Consider the following 15,580-nt stretch of genomic DNA (forward strand, 5'->3'; position numbering starts at 1 on the left):
GAATGTTGCTCTGCGGTATTTTGGACCATTCCCGGCGAAGCGCTTACTTGAGGTGATCTACATTTGGTATTTTTTTTAGTGCCAACCTTGATTTCCAAAATACTCCAGACACAATAGTCCCACGGATTCGTATCCCGAGATTTTGATGGCCATTTTGCGCTGGAAATGAAGGAAGAGGAGGAACCTCGTTTTGCAACCATTCTTGGGTGGAGTGCTGAGTGCGACAGTGCTCCTCCTGTTGAAACGTCCAAGATCCAGTATATTTTCGCGATAATATTCGGTATTTATTCTGATGCCACGGTCGATTAATACGAGCGGAGAGCGACCATCGGCTGTTATGGCGTCCCACACCATCACCATGGCCGGCGATTGAGTTCTGGCCAACCGAAGGTGCACATTTTCAGCTGACCTCTTTGGCAAGTAAACACGATCATTTTGTTTGTTTACAAACAGCTGGACAACGAATGTTTTCTCATCGGAGAAAACCAAATTCGGCAGTTCACCACTTTCGGCCACGCGAAGCAACTCTTTAGCTCATTTGAATCTATTTTCTTTCTGTTGCGGTATAAGTTCTTGCATTTTTTGGAATCTCAATGGCTTTACCCCGAGCTCATTTTTCAATGTTTGCCGAATGGAATATTGCGATATGTTCAGCTCACGAGCCATTTTCCGGCCACTGCGACGCGGTTTTTCGATCAGGTCGCTTCTTTACTTTTCGAACCATTTCTGCTGATGTTGACTTCGGGCTACGCAACCAGTATCACGGTACCAAGCGATGGTACGAGGCACAAAAGATTTATTCACATTTAAATGCTGGAGTGCTCTAACGATAGCCACCTGTGGTTTTCCAGCCAAATATAAAGAAATCACACTATCACGCTTGAATTCAATCACGAATAACTTTTTTTCTGGAAAATTCGCACCAAAATGCTTTTGAACGCTTGTAAACAATATAATTAGCTGTCACTGGAATAATTTTAACAGATGTCGGACGAGTGGCTTAGAAATGACAGCAGTCTGAAGTTGGTTGCAGTTTTTTCATCTCACCCTGTAGATATACCGGAACGAATTTCAACAAATGGTAAAAATCGGTTGAATATGAAAAAATCGTTCAAATTGGTAAGTAATAACCGTAAAATCTGAACCGATAACCATAAACTGTGGCAAAGGTATTTTCGAGCAGTATCTGATGCCCGGTATCAGATATCATTGTTGTGGAGTACATATTATGCATGTGAGGGACTTCAACACTAAATCGGATGAAACATATATTATGCTTGTCCATGTTACTGGATATAATACCCTTAACCCTATGTGGTGTAGGGTATAAAAATGTTGCAAATCAAATTGTAATCTCATATTTTACTCGGTTCTGTTGGGAATTATCTTTCGTGCCTCACGGTGTTATTTAAATGTTGTCTATCGCTTAAATTTCAACACCAAAGTTTCCGACTATCTACCAATAAATTACGATCGGGTAGCATGTTGCCAGAATGACTCTGAAATGTATTGAATGCTTTTTTGTCAATCGTTCTCAATTAACACATTGTTTTTCTCGTTCGTATTACCACGGTCGTACTGTACTATCACTAAATATATTGGTGTGTGTGTTTTTTTATGCCCTACACCACAAGGTGGTCAGGGTATTATGTCTTTGTGCATTTGTTTGTAACAGGCAAAAGGAAACGAGATAGATGCATAGTTCCTTTTGATGATCTGCATAGAATCACTTTCTGAGTTGATTTATGCATGTCCGTCCGTCCGTCTGTCCATGTATCCTTGTGAACAAGATGCAGGTCGAATTTATTATCCGATTGAGATGAAATTTTGCACAGATCATTTGTTTGGCCCAAGGACGAAACCTATTGAAATTGGAGATAATCGGTAAAAATTTAGATATAGCTCCCATATATATCTTCGTCCGATTTACCTTTTATTGTGCACCAAACGTGTAATATCAGCTCGAATAGTATGGAATTTTGCACATACAACCAAATTAGGCCTGAACATAAGTATGCCAAATTTGATCGAAATCGGTTCAGATATATCTATAGCTCCCATATATATTGTTCATCCGATTTGTTATTTTTGTCCTCCGCAGCCGTAATATGCACTCTGTTACAACAATATTTGGGGAAATATATCAAATGCAACTCAGAAATACCTTTGCAAAATTTTATCGAGATCGGTTCAGATTTGGATATAGCTCCCATATATAACTTCGTCCGATTTACCTTTTATTGTGCACCAAACGTCTAATATTTGTCCATATTTCTGGGATGAAATTTAGCACATGCGACCGAATTGAGTCTAGAAGGTAGTATGCCAAATTTGGTGAATATCGGTTCAGATTTAGCTATAGCTCCCATATATATTGTTCATCCGATTTGTTGTATTTGTTACCCACAGCCGTAATATGCACTCCGTAACAGCGATATTCAGGGAAATATATCAAATACAGCTCAGAAATATATTTGCCAAATTTTATCGAGATCGGTTCAGATTTGGATATAGCTCCCATATATATCTTTATCCGATTTCAAATTAATTATGCACCATATGCGCAATACAATTCCGAATTTAAAAGATACAAATGCTTCGGCATATTTAGTCCTTTGAACTTTAAGTTATAATTATAATCATAGCGTGTATGATTGAATTCTCCCATAAAAACTTTTAATTGTTATGTGGAGCTCTACTAAATTAGCAAAGTGGTGTAGGGTATCATAAAGTCGGCCCCGCCCGACTTTAAGACTTTCTTTACTGTTTTTTTTTTTTTTAATTTTTCAATAAACATAAATCATCTGCAGAATATTACGTGTATAAAGTTTTATTTATGTTTTACACAACTCCAAGACTTACCATTGAAATCGGTACGACAAAGCACATCAAATACAGCAACCAGCTTGGCATCGTCGATTCATGATAGGGATGCATTAACGAATCATCATTGCAAAAGAAGCCGCGTTTGTACGCCTCACCCCAGAGTGTGAAACTGAGAATGGGTAAGCCAACTGAAAAGAAGAAGAAAAAAGAAAAAAAAATCAAAAACATAAACATTAAAACATCTCAAGTTTTGATATTTGTTTTCTTCAAAGTTATTCCTTTTATGAAATAAAAATTTATCTCTTCGAATATTTACAGCCGCCACATAAAACTCCCATAAATAATATGCCGCACAGTTGCTGTTTTTTCTTTAGCTTCCAAATCTCAATTCATTTCCATAGCCATTTTTCTGAATGGTTTAACTAAGCCAAGCCAATAATATCGCCAGGAGATTAAGCCAATGTTTGGGACGTCATTAAATGAAGTATTTCTCACACGTCGCTGGTGGCTGAATGGCTGGCCGCTTGGCTATTTGGCTCTTTGGATGACTGGTGGCCACAGCAGCCACACGTTATTGTATGGCTGACATATGAGGTAGTCGGACAACCAGCCAGCCCCAGTGAGTGGCAGTCAGGTGTTCGTTCACATGTGGCCACGACAACACACCAACCAACACCATTCCTTCCATTCACCATAGCTATGGCTATGGGTATCGGTTTTCAGTTTGATAATGACACCAATGGTCTGATCTCAACCAACACCACTAACAACAACAGCAACAAAGATACTAAGTAAATCGGCCCATAAACATTGGTAAACAGGTAAATATTTTTTTACCAATTACATTGAGGTTTCGACTTGAGTTTGACATGCAAATAAAGATCCTGGTGCGATATGTAATTCGAGATCAAATGTGGAGCGTGGATACACGCTGCTTGTATGTATGGATGTTGAAACGGAAAGGGCACAGGTTAAAGATGTTGTGTGTGTAAATATAACAAAAGATTCAAATGAAATAAATTGTCACATTTGACAGTTTGTGAGTGTCAAATGGAAACATGAGAGAAGATGTAGGAAAAAAGATATCATCAGGATAGAGTTTCTCCCAATGGGAAAATATACCGACATTTAAACGTGTTCAATTGAAGCGGCATATGGTTATATAACCATTTTTGGGGTAGTTTTTGGAAAGCTTAATCGATTTTATATCCTCCACCATAGCATGGAGGTTACATTAAGTTTGTCATTCCGTTTGTAACACCTCGAAATATACAATTTAGCGATGTCCGTCCGTCTGTCCGTCTGTGGAAATATAATGAAAAAATTTCACTCAAATGTATATTATTTTTGCAGGACTTTTGGTATTGGAAATGGTGTAGCCGGGACCTCCACGTTTTGGTGTAGCCGGTACCTCCCTATTTTCGGTATATTGGAGATTTAAGCGACATTGGAATTTGAAGTTCATAATGGATACTACAGTCTATGACAGAAAATTGTCCACCTTCGAATAGCCCCCATATAACGGCACATCCTATTATTTTAGCGACATTCTTCACCGGAATTGGTATTTGAAGTTCGTAATGGATATTACAGCCTATTACAGAAAATTGACTGTGCAGGTCCACGTCTTCGTATAGCCCTCATATAAAGGTACCTCCCGATATCCGGCATTTTGATGATTTCATAATTTCATTTTACTTTGATAAAAATAGTTGTGGAGGCCATTAAAAGTGTCGACCCTTTTAACTTGTTCTTTTTATACCCTCCACCATACTATGGAGGGTATATTAACTTTGTCATTCCGTTTGTAACTCCTCGAAATACTCATGTCAGACCCAAAAAAGTATATATATTATGGATCAGCGTAAAATTCTAAGTCGATTTAGCGATGTCCGTCTGTCTGTCTATCCGTCTGTCTGTTGTAATCACGCTTTCTTTCGAATGAATTGAGATAGATGGCTAAAATTTTGCACACATGTTTATTTTTCCAGTAGGCAGGTTAAGTTCGTAAATGGGCCATGTAGGTCCACCTTTTCATATAGCCCCCATATAACGGTACCTCCCTATATTCGGTTTTTTGATGATTTTAGCGACATTATTTACCGGAATTGTTTCAAATTTGGTATTTGAAGTTCCAAATGGATACTACACCCTAAGATAGAAAATTGTCTGTGCAAGTCCATGTCTTCGTATAGCCCCCATATAACGGTACCTCTCGATATTCGGTATTTTAATGATTTTAGCGACCTTTTTCCCGGAAGTAATTTAAAATTTGGTATTTGAAGCTCAAAATGGATACTTCACCCTACGACAGAAAATTGTCTGTGCAGGTCCACGTCTTCGTATAGCCCCCATATAACGATACCTCCCGATATTCGGTATTTTGATGATTTTGGCGACATTATTCACGGGAATTGTTTCAAAATTGGTATTTGAAGTTCAAAATGAATACTACACCCTAAGACAGAAAATTGTCTGTGCAGGTCCACGTCTTCGTGTAGCCCCCATATAACGGTACCTCCCGATATTCGGTATTTTGATGATTTTAGCGACATTATTCACCGGAATTGTTTCAAAATTGGTATTTGAAGTTCGTAATGGATACTACATCCTAAGTCAAAAAATGAGCCATGTAGGTCCACGTCTTCATATAGCCCCCATATAACGGTACCCCCCGGTATTCGGTATTTTGATGATTTTAGCGACATTATTTAACGGAATCGTTCCAAATTTGGTATTTGAAGTTCCTAATAGATACTGCAGCATAAAACAGAAAATGTGCCATGTAGGTCCACGTCTTCGTATAGCCCCCATATACCGTACCCCCCGATATTCGGTATTTTGATGATTTTAGCGACATTATTTACCGGGATTGTTTTAAATTTCGCATGTGAAGTTCTTAATGGATACTTCAGCCCATGCCAGAAAATTGTCTGTGCAGGTCCAAGTCTTCGTATAGCCCCCATATAACGGTATTTTGATGATTTTAGCTTCAAGTATTTTTCTTCAAGTTTCGCATTTAAATATTGTAATAACTTATTACAAAAGTCGCCTGTGCAGGTCCACGTCGTCGTATAAGCATTTGGTATTTTTAAGATTTTAACAGAATTTTTAACGGATTTTATTTTTTGGAAATTGTCAAATTTGTACCAAATGGTGGAGGGTATTAAAAGTTCGGCCCGGCCAAACTTACTGCTTTTTAACTTGTTTCTACTCGATTTCATTCTTAGAATATAGTTTTTCTCTATCTTGACTACCACTTCTCAAGAATATTTCGGCTCCCACTCAAACAGGAGTACTCACTAGTTTTACAGACACCTTTCCATAGTCCATTGCTCAGTTCTCCTCAAATATTTTGATTTTTGCACATAGACAAATAAAGGTATACACTAAAAAGATTTAATATTTACGCCTCTCGACAGATTTTATTGTATAAAAATCTACATCTCATAGATTTTTATATTTTACGGCATATTTGGATGGTGTAAACCAAAAATAAGCGGAGCTATGAGCTTTGTCCGTCCAATCCTGATATCAAAATAATAATATTGCAGATCAGAATTGATCAGCTATGTCGTTGGGTATAAGCTTCAAAGTTGGTCAGATTATCTAAGGTGTTGCAACATTCGAACCGACTTGAGTAAATTGTGGAGAATAGTAATGTCGCTTTCAAACTCTACGCTAAAGGAATATTAGCTCCGAAAGCTCTTTTAACGATGCAACTTGACAACCCCCACTTGTTTCTACAAAACTATGAATACATGAAATAGCAAATGTTCCAGCAAAGGGACAAAGCGTTGGGCGCCATAACCTCAAAATGTAAGTCGGGTTCGCAACCACAACAGGCTTTACCAAAGAACGGCTATGGACACTGCGAGCCACGCCCCACTGGAGAGTTTGAAGCGATATTCATGATGATGTCCGTCAGTCTGCCTATCCGTCTGCGGAAGTCACTCTATTATATTGAGATTTGCCTAATCTGAATGGAATAGGATGTTCATTTCGCGTTTTATGAACTTCATGGATATTAAAAATTTTGACCACCTGTGGGGTAGATACCAGACGAAGTGGACCTATCCTCACACCAGACCATGGGTTAATAAAAATATTGTGATGTGTGGAATTTGAATCTCGCCTGACCTAGCGCTAATACAAATAGTACGTTTTTCAAAGTTGGAGCAAAATCGGCTTATCCTTTCTCTTTCTGTGCAGTAAAATATTTTTTTTTGAAAATTTTGACCTTTTGTGGGGGAGGTACAAGAAGAAGTGGACCGATATTGCCCATCTCCGAACTAGATCTAAGTTTGATAATAATATTACGATATACCAAGTTTGGACCAAATCGGATGCTCTCTTCGAGAGTTATAGTGCGCATCAGCCGGACAGACAGACAGGCGGACGGGCGGAAATCGCCAGATCGACTCCAAATGTCTTGAAACGGATTTGGTCCAAAGAGGCCTATGGTCTAGAACCAATTTTTTCGATGAGGCACGTTTTGGCCATATCAAATGATATATACCCTCTCTAGCCATATGGCTGAGCATATAAAAAATATAGACTCCTCGAATACTAGATCTGATCACTAATAGACATCTCTTAAAAAATGCTATTTCCCAAATGGTGTAGAATATTAAAAATTTGGTAATTTTTTTTTTAATATTTGCATTTTTAATGCAATTGGTTATTGCTTTTTATATTTATTTAATATCTATAAGAAAAGGTGAGTTCTTAGAACTATTTTCAACTAAAAAATATTTTTAAACCTTATAAGGTTTCGAAATTGGAGAAATATTAAAAAAAATGTATTAAAAAAAATCAAGATATTTTAGATGTCGAATTCTTTAAAAATATTTTCAAAGGACTTTTAGTTCATGGATTCGATTTTTTTAAAACTAAAAATTATTGACGTTATTTTTTAGACTTACAGTGTCCTCGCTAAATACATTGAAGCCCATGATACAAATAGTTTTGAAAAAGCCTATGTGTGCTATGGAATACCGTGAGATTTATAAATATTTTATGTTCGAGACACCCTGCTGTTGGGTCGAAGTACACAGTCCGTATGTCTGTAAATTTAAAAAATCAACTAACACAGATTTGCAATTTAAACAAATATTAAAAAAAAAAAACTGTTATATTTATTTATTTTTTTAAAACAAAAAAAGCACCACGTTTAAATTCAGGTCGCCCAATGATGCCGCCAAAAACAAAGAAATTATAATAAATCAAAATCAACAACCAAACTATTAAAACTACAAAACACAATATGAAAACATAATTTAACAGAGGGGGAAGCCACAACACACATTTAAACATACATGTATCATTTTGCTACAGCACCCCACAAAAAGGGTAAAAAGTTGCGATGGGGAGCTATTTAATTTTAAATGCAACCAATATATTCAAAGAAGCCAAAACTGAGCCCCCTCTTTTTTGTGACACTGCTTGTGGGGCTTGTCATTACTTTGGCCTCGAGTGGGAATTAAATGAGCAGAGGGTGGCTGAGTGACAGCTAGTAGCCGCAATGGGTTCTGCTACTTTGTTTTCATTTCATTGAGATCATTCCAAATGGTGTTCGGTCTGCAATTTCACACTATGTTCACCTTTTGCGTAGTTCTCCTCATCTTTTTCCATTTTAAACAAAATTTATCATCTAAACAACCGCCCCAACCCCCTTTCCAATCCATAAACAATGGAAATTTTGCGTTAAATATTTCTCCCGTGATGAAATAATTTTTTGTTTTTTGATATTAATTTTTTTCATGTAAACAATACCAGCAACAACAGTTGCTGCATCTAAAATAATAAATAAATTTATTAAAATAAATAAATAACCCAAAAACAAATAACCTAACAACTAGTTCCAAAGTGCACTGTGCCATTGATGCAGCAAATGCAAGCAGCTAATGATGGTGGGTCTACGTAGGGGAGGGGATTTAAGAACCCATTAGTGCAGGTATGTCCCTTTGACAACATTTTTGTAAAAATCTGTGGTTGAAGCTGTTTAAAATATATTATTTACGACACTCAAATTAGTCAGATATGCCTTTAGTTAATATTTTCCAAAGAACGCTACGGGCTCATACAAACTATAGTAAACAAGTAAAAAAGCTGTAAGTTCGGCCGGGCCTAACTTTGAATACCCTTCACCATTTGGAACGAAATTAGCAATTCTCAAAAACAATAAAATCTGTTAAAAATTCTGTAAAAATCTTAAAAATACCGAATATCGGGATGTACCACTATACGAAGACGTGGACCTGCACAGACAATTTTCAGTCATAGGCTGTAGTATCCACTACGACCATCAAATACCAAATTTTAATGAATTCCGGTGAATAATGTCGCTAAAATCAACAAAATACCGAATATCGGAAGGTACAGTTATATGGGGGCTATACGCAGACGTGAACCTGCACAGACAATTTTCTGTCTTAGGCTGTAGCATCCATTATGAACTTCAAATACCAAATTTGGAAAAATTCCGGTGAAAAATATTGCAAAAATCATAAAAATACCGAATATCGGGAGGTACCGTAATATGGGGGCTATACCCATTTTCTATACCTAAAGTGCTGATCAAGAATATATACTTTGTGGGGTCTAAAATGTATATTTCGAGGTGTTACAAACGGAATGACAAACTTAATATACCCTCCATACTATGGTGGTGGGTATAAAAAGGTACTAAATGGTATACCATTTGGCATAGGTTAAAAAATAAGAGCTAGAGTTGTGGGTTTCGAAATGCGTGCAGTACATGAAGAGTACTAAATGGTACTAAACTTAGTGTATGTCTTAGGAAAAGACCTGTAATTATGTATTTTTGTACTAGAATCACCGTGAGTGTGTAGCATTTAGACACGCCGATGCATTGGAAAATGCGTATTATCTAGTAAACGAGAAGTACTATATGGTACTAAATTTAGTAAAAGTCTAAACTTTTGAATATTGATAGGGAATTACTATGAGAGTTTAGCCTATAGATAAGGAGGTGGATTTGGAAACGGGTACTCTATATCTGGTATGAAAAATACTAAATTTGGTATATATTGCAGGAAAAGACCTGGAATTATGCATTTTGGTACTAGAATCACTATGAGTGTGCAGCGTTTAACCATGGAGATTAATTGGAAAATGTGTACTATCTAGTGTACGAGAAGTACTGTATGGTACTACATCTACGCAAGGTGACGCAAAAGTAATCCTCCAATCAGAATATGCTATACATTTTACGATTGGCCCCTAATGTCAGTTCTGTTTTGACATTTTTGTAGTAAACAAATTTTGGTACAAGCTTTAAAGATGTTTTCGTACAGAGTCCAGATGGTGCATCAGCTGTTAGCTGCTGACCGCCAGTCGTGTCTAACATACGCTCAAGCCATCCTTAAACACCCTCAAGAAGATGATTTTTAATCTAAAATAATCATGAGTAATGAGGCCCATTTCCATCATAAGCAAAATTTACGCTTCCGGGGCACTGAAAATCGGCGTGTAATTCACGATGAACCATTACACCCGCTCAAAGTCACTATATGGTGTGCTGTTTTAACTAGAGGAGTCATCGGACCTTTTTTCTTCGAAGACGTCGTGGGCCAAATGGTTACGGTGAATGGTGAGCCCAACAAAGCAATGATCAACGAGCTCTTTTTGCGGCAACTTGATGAGTTGGGATATATATTCTTGATCAGCGTAAAAGGCAGGTTAAGTTCGTAAATCGGTCATGTATGAAAAAATATGGAATAGTACTAAATTTGGTATTGAGCGAAGAGATGGAGCAGAAACCGTGAGATTTTATATTGTGATGGCCGTTGGTGTCAAGGAATTGAGAAATGGAACGAATTTGCAAATGAGTACTTAAATTATTTGAACTGGTATGTTATATGGAAGTACTGGTATCTGGTTGTGAGATCTGGTGGTAGTTATTCAAATGCCTTCTATAATTGCTCGAAAAGTACTAAATGGTAATGATTTTGGATCACTCTTGGTGTCTAGGATGGGGGGATGCAGATTATTTTGGATATGTGTACTAAATGTTACTAAATTTTGTATGGGGTCGAGGGAAAGTCTGAGAGATTCTTAAATATGATATTGAGGTTACTGATGGTTTCCGGGATTTACATATGCAGATGTTGAAATAGTATTGGCAAGAATAATTGAATGGAGGTCCATTGTGAAAGTGTTTTACTAATATTCTCCTCGGTAGACTTCCAAATAAAAGATTTTGAAGAATTTTTGGCGTAAAAGCAATTTTACCATTATCTTCCGAAAAAAGGAAAAACTTGAAAGTCTGAAAATTAAGTACGATGTATGAAGTTTTGACTAACACGAAAAAAAGTCCTAACACGAACTGTTGGAACGAACCTAAAATGTTAAGGAGGTCTCTTCGCTGACAAAGTAGAGGGACTTTGCTAGTAATTCTCTAAAAAGCCAGAATACCAAAATATTATGATATCCCAAAAAAGTAGAACTAAAGCAGTCTTATAGGTACCACCCTTTGGGATAAAACGGAACAGTATATTCAAAAATGAGGAAATAATTCTCAATCACATCTAACCGCAAGATGTATAAGATGTTGGGTATGTATCACCGAAGCTTGCTTTGAATCAGAGTTCATTTTACCACTGCATCCGCCTTATGAGTCGTTCTCTCTTTGTGTGGTATTTTCGCTCTGCTTACCTAATGGTGCTTATCTTTAATCTTAAGAGATAGAGTCCAATCACACCGAACTAATTCCGTCGAAATGACCGAATTTAGGTTTAAGATCAAACAATCCTGGAAGTAAAGAAAAAATCGAACGTACTCTTTTCTATTCTCGATTCCGCACAAACAGAGTTGAATATGTTTTGCTCGTTTTAGAGTGGGATCACAATTCGAGTTGTTGTCGTACTATTTTGTATGTATGTGTATTTTCTCAAACCTCAACTACAAATGAAACAAAGCCAAACAAGTTTCAGCTCTCTCTCTCTCTCTCTCTTTCTATTACTTTCGCTCTCTTTTGAGCGTGTCGACTCCCATTCTAATTTTTCAAAGAGGGAAAAGTGAGTGAGTGACCTTAAAAAATTCCCACTCCACGATCACTCCCACTCGCGAGCAAGTTCATGGTTTTAACTATCCAATACAAACAAGTAAAAAGCAGTAAGTTCGGCCGGGCCGAACCTGAAAAACCCTCCACTTAGAACGAATTTGGAAATTTTATATATAGCCGTTAGAATGGGGTCTATGCGAAGATGTGGACCTGCATAGGCAACTTTCGTCATATGACATTACAATTTTCAAATACGAAACTTGAAAAAAAAAAATCCGCCAAAATCATACCGAATACGGAATATATATACGAGTACGTGGGCCTGCATAGACAATTTTCTGTCATGAACTACAGTTCACATTACGAACTCTAAATACGAAATTTGAAACAACTCTGTCCTTAAAATCATCGAATTACCCATTATCGGGGGGTATCGTGGTATGGGGGCTATACGATATCGTGGACCTATATAGATTCGCTTCCGGGGGGTAAAATGCTTAAAAAGAACTTCTTGTGTGGATTTTCAGACAATTTCATTGAAAAATGAAGCCAAAAAACATCAACATACCGAATATAGAGAGGTACCGTTTTAATGGGGGCTGTATGATACCGTAGACCGTCTTCGAACTTGACCTTGAGGATATAAAAAGGGTAATTTTTAAGAGCTATAGGAAAGTTTCTTTCTTCGGTTGTGCTGTCCATATAATTACAGGGTTGCCCATATTCGACGGACCCATGACTCTTTGGGCCCATACCAATCGACGAGGCTTGTCCGCAGACAACATTCTTTGCGTCAATTGAATTTTGTACCGGAACAAATGCAAATCAATGCGAATAATCCGTTGTAAAGTGGACCGAGCCATGCCCAACTGCGGAGAACGGCGTTTTTTGGATGTTCTTGGGGACCTCTCAACACTGGCTCGTACCTTGGTCGACTTTTATATGGCCACTTCGGATTAGAAAGAGCCTTACCAGTCGAAAATTTTTCGTATAAACGCTTAATGGTGTTCTTAGAAGGCGCACTTCTTAATGTTTAAAAACTATTAAACTATTTCAGAGCGCTCGCGTGTCGTGTATTGGTTTATGGTAAAAATCTGCTTGGACTGACGCTTCAAACGCGGTATGTCATTAAGCGATGTGACATCTCTGTCAAAAGTTATGGCGTTGCCAGAAGGTCGAATATGGAAAACCCTGTAAATGTCTAATCATGTAAATATGTCCGCAACTACGCCTCAAATGGTCCATCCGCTTAGTCCAATTTTAACTAGTTCTTTCTGAAACTTCGACGGGCATATCACTAAGAAAATGCTTTAATGTCTTCCAATGCATGTTCGTTGGTATACACATGAGTCCAAAAAAAAAATAGTCCAAAGGTGGTAAATCACACTTTCTAGGCGACCAATTGTCCGGTCCCGAACGAAAAATAAAATGTTCACCGAACTCGTCTGACAATAAGTCCACTTCAACGCGTACTGTCTGGCATGTGGTACCGTCTTGTTATAAGTCAAATCCAGCTTTTGCATTTTGGGCGAAAAAATCTGATATAATCTCACGGTAGCGCCCACCACTCACAGTTAGGTTACGATTCGCAGCATTTTTCAATAATGCCACCAGTCCATAAACTGAACCAAACTGAGAATATGGTAACTTTTATTAAGGTGTCGATTGATGTAAGGAATCAGAAGACTCTGCTGATACGTGGGAGAAACTGTTCTTCGATTTGGGATGGATCTCAATTCGTTCATAATAGTATCTCATATACACACTTGTTATGAGGGAGATCATTACAGTATTTCAAAACTGGGAATTCTTCAAATTTCGCACGCTCTATTTTTTATCTAAAGAGAACAGTCCGACTGTTGAAAGCATTCCACATACTGCCGCAAAATACGCAGCAACATCTTTTCGATTTCAATGTGAAAGGAGCAAAACAACAAATTACTACAAGCAATAAAAAAACAACAACAACATCAACTTCTACAAAAGATCACGAACAAAGTGCAAAAAGTTCAATTGCGAACAATAGCGCAATGAAAAAGACAACCATTCAGGCGGATGATAAGCCCATTAATAACATGAAAATGATGTGATGTGACAAAGCCGTAGTGCGCGCCACGTCGGCCGAGGCGAAGAAAAACGTGGAGAAACACAAGTGAGTATTCTAATGTCTTTGGGGGGTATTTCGGCTAATGAATGAATGAATGATCGAATTAATTGATTGTGCGGTTATTTTGTGTTCTAAATTTATTCTTTTCAATTTCTCTTTTATTTTCGGCATGGTCAGGGGTCAGTTATGATTTGATCATTGCAAACATTTAAGCAAAAGGAAAAATGATTCAGTCATCATGAGAATTTTGTTGTGATGTGATAAAACAGAAAGAGCTGGGTGCGGGAGTTATACTGTGTTGTTAATCATAAAAAACGGGAGAGGGTAAAACTGTTCAAAAACGATTCATAATTTATGGGGGTTTGCTGCGTTTTTCTGAGAAGTGACGATGGATTTTTTTTTACAAAATGATGGCATTGAGGATAATTAAAAGAAAAATAAATATATAAATGAATAAAAAAAATCACAAAAGTATTTAGAAAACTAATGTTATCTTCAGTACTCCAACTGAGGAATTACTTGGCGAAGACCGCCATGACCTCTCACAGTTTTAACTGGACTTTTGAAATGTAATGTACCACCCTCAAGGTACATTATGCTATGTTACCGACGTTGTTCATGTTATAAAGATTATGTCAATGATAAATCAAATTACTTCAGCAGCTTGCTAAAATTGACGGGTTCGAATGCGAAGGGCATGTTGTAGACACACCTTATTTCATAGCGAACTGTTACGAGGCTTGCAGGATCAACCACATTTATCCAAGAAAACTGATCTGACTGCTAAAAGGGTTCAAAAGTTGACATTTAACAAACGAGAAACTCTACGTCTCAACCCCAATCCAATTCGATAATAATGTAGGATAGCAACCATAGGTAAATCTGATCCTTTGGAAAGGATCCGGCAAAATTCAAAATTCCTCAGTGATTGCAATAGAGAAACGATTTTTATTTATTTGCTTTTTGGCACTGAGTTCATCTTTCCCATAGAAACAACATTTTATTGAATTTTTCTATTTTCTATTATCTAAAATAATATTTTTTCTATAGAAAAAAACTGCTTTAAGGAAGAAGAGCATATTTCCTCGTTTTTCTATAGTGCTAAAAAATTTTTATAGGAAAAAAATTTGAATTTTTTCTATAAACGGAAAATTCTAATTTTTCATATTTCTTATTTTTCCTACGAAGAAACAATGCCTGAGTTTTTCTATAGAGGGAATAATTCTGTATTTTTCCCCCTTAGGGTGGAAAATTTCTCATTATTTCCATAGGGGGGTAAATTCTCAGCGAAAAAAAGCATTATTTTTTTCTGTAGAGGAATATTTTATTTTACATAGAAGGAAACATTCCTCACTTTTCTTATCGCGAAAAAGGCTCAATTTTCCTAGCTCATTTTTTCAATAGGGGGGATAAATTCCTCATTCCTTCCTCAGACGGGAAAATCTATTTTTTTTTTTTTTTTTCATGGATGGAAAGATTCCTGATTATTTCTATAGAGAAACTCCTAACTTTTGTAAAGTGCCTCATTTGTTCTCGGTTTGTTCCATAGAGAAAATGTCTCTGTGGGGAAATAAAGGACCGATTTTTTCTGTTGAAAAAAAATATAATTTATTCTCTTG

The 15,580-nt window shown here is 37.0% G+C and overlaps 1 protein-coding gene across 1 annotated transcript in view; it reads right to left on the reverse strand.

Moving 5' to 3' along the window:
- The window catches only part of LOC131803761 (putative phosphatidate phosphatase), a 40,858-nt gene that overhangs the window by 13,733 nt on the left and 11,545 nt on the right, over positions 1 to 15,580 (reverse strand). Inside the window, exon 3 of the mRNA XM_059125432.1 lies at positions 2,863 to 3,014. Coding sequence (XP_058981415.1) covers positions 2,863 to 3,014 — 152 coding nt within the window. The remainder of the gene's footprint in view (positions 1 to 2,862; positions 3,015 to 15,580) is intronic.

Source organism: Musca domestica, unplaced genomic scaffold (assembly GCF_030504385.1).
Source record: "Musca domestica strain aabys unplaced genomic scaffold, Musca_domestica.polishedcontigs.V.1.1 10, whole genome shotgun sequence".
Taxonomy (NCBI): Eukaryota; Metazoa; Arthropoda; class Insecta; order Diptera; family Muscidae; genus Musca; species Musca domestica.